Source organism: Myotis davidii, unplaced genomic scaffold (genome assembly GCF_000327345.1).
Source record: "Myotis davidii unplaced genomic scaffold, ASM32734v1 scaffold1530, whole genome shotgun sequence".
NCBI lineage: Eukaryota > Metazoa > Chordata > Mammalia > Chiroptera > Vespertilionidae > Myotis > Myotis davidii.
The window spans coordinates 16,834-18,006 of record NW_006281749.1 but is presented as its reverse complement, the minus strand read 5'-3'; the positions used below and the strand labels follow the sequence as shown (position 1 = coordinate 18,006).

The 1,173-nt window shown below is 50.6% G+C and overlaps 1 protein-coding gene across 1 annotated transcript in view; it reads right to left on the bottom strand.

The window, feature by feature from the left end:
- The window catches only part of KCTD13 (potassium channel tetramerization domain containing 13), a 14,878-nt gene extending 14,503 nt beyond the window's left edge, over positions 1-375 (bottom strand). Inside the window, exon 1 of the mRNA XM_006752587.2 lies at positions 364-375. Coding sequence (XP_006752650.2) covers positions 364-375 — 12 coding nt within the window. The remainder of the gene's footprint in view (positions 1-363) is intronic.
- Between the last annotated feature and the right edge of the window lie 798 nt (positions 376-1,173).

The following is a 1,173-nucleotide window of genomic DNA, read 5'->3' as shown; positions in this document are numbered from 1 at the left end:
GGGGAGGGCAGGGTCTGGGCAAGGTGTCCCGCCAGCCCCTCGCACTGGACAGAGCAGAGCTGCGAACAGGCACCAAGGGGAGCTCCATGCTGTGAAAAGACGAAAGTCCAGCTGAGTCCATTTAAAGATCAAACTGGCTTTATTCCACCACTCGTGAGTCAGATGGCATCCCATCCAGCAAATAGAAAGGAGCTCCCTAAGCTACAGGAAAGAAAAGGTTTTTAAAGGCAGAAAGGGGGCAAAAAATGGGACATTATTGGCAAAGAATATATTGCTTCAGGAAAGGTGGGCCTCCTAAGAGGGGTGTGTGGTGTGTGTTTGGCGGGGGGGGGGGGGCGGTGTTATTATCTTGCTGGTGCTGACCAGCTCATCCATGTTGCCTGGTTAGAGATTGCATTCCTGGGAGATGTTGAGGTTGCAGTTAGGTTGGGTGTTAAGTCTTGGTTTGCTGAAGTGGGGCTCAGCACAAGTGACTCCCCTTTTCGGCCTGTTAATTGTTTAAACAAGGCTAAGGAGATGGCCTCCCCGGGGAGGTAGCTAGTGCTAGGGCATGCGGGGTGTGGGTAGGTAAGGTCATCACGGAGGGCCTCTCCGAGGAGGTGATCCTGAGCCAACGCTGAGAATGGCCGGGGAGCGGTGTGAGGGCAGAGAGTTCCAGGCAGGGAAAAGGGCAATGCAAAGGCCCGAAGGCAGGAACAGGCTCGGTGTCTGTAAGGGGCTGGAAGGATGTCCGGGTGGCTGGAGCAGCCGAGCAAAGGTCTTAGAATCCCAGCTAATGTTGTGAGACACCCGACCCTGAAAAAGAAATAAGATAGAAAAACCCATGGTTGACAAGAAAGTGTGGTGAGAAGTGTGATGTAGCCATCCAGCTTAATGTGTCCCTGAGAACTGCTTTGTTTGCTTAATTCCTTCTGCCCAGAATTAGGACATTTTCTCTGGTTCCTGATCAATGACAACTGGTCTTTGGCCAAGTTCTGCAGATACAAGGTTGTGCAGCACCATCCTAACTAAAACTGGGCCAAAACCTGCTCCCCTCACGATTCCTCTCATTTGTACCCTTATCCTTCAGAGTGACACAATTTCACTTGAGACAATTGCAGTGCCATTTGGGGGAACTTTTCACAAGAATAAGATTGTTTATTCGAAAGTCACCTCAGAACAAAAGAGGAAGAA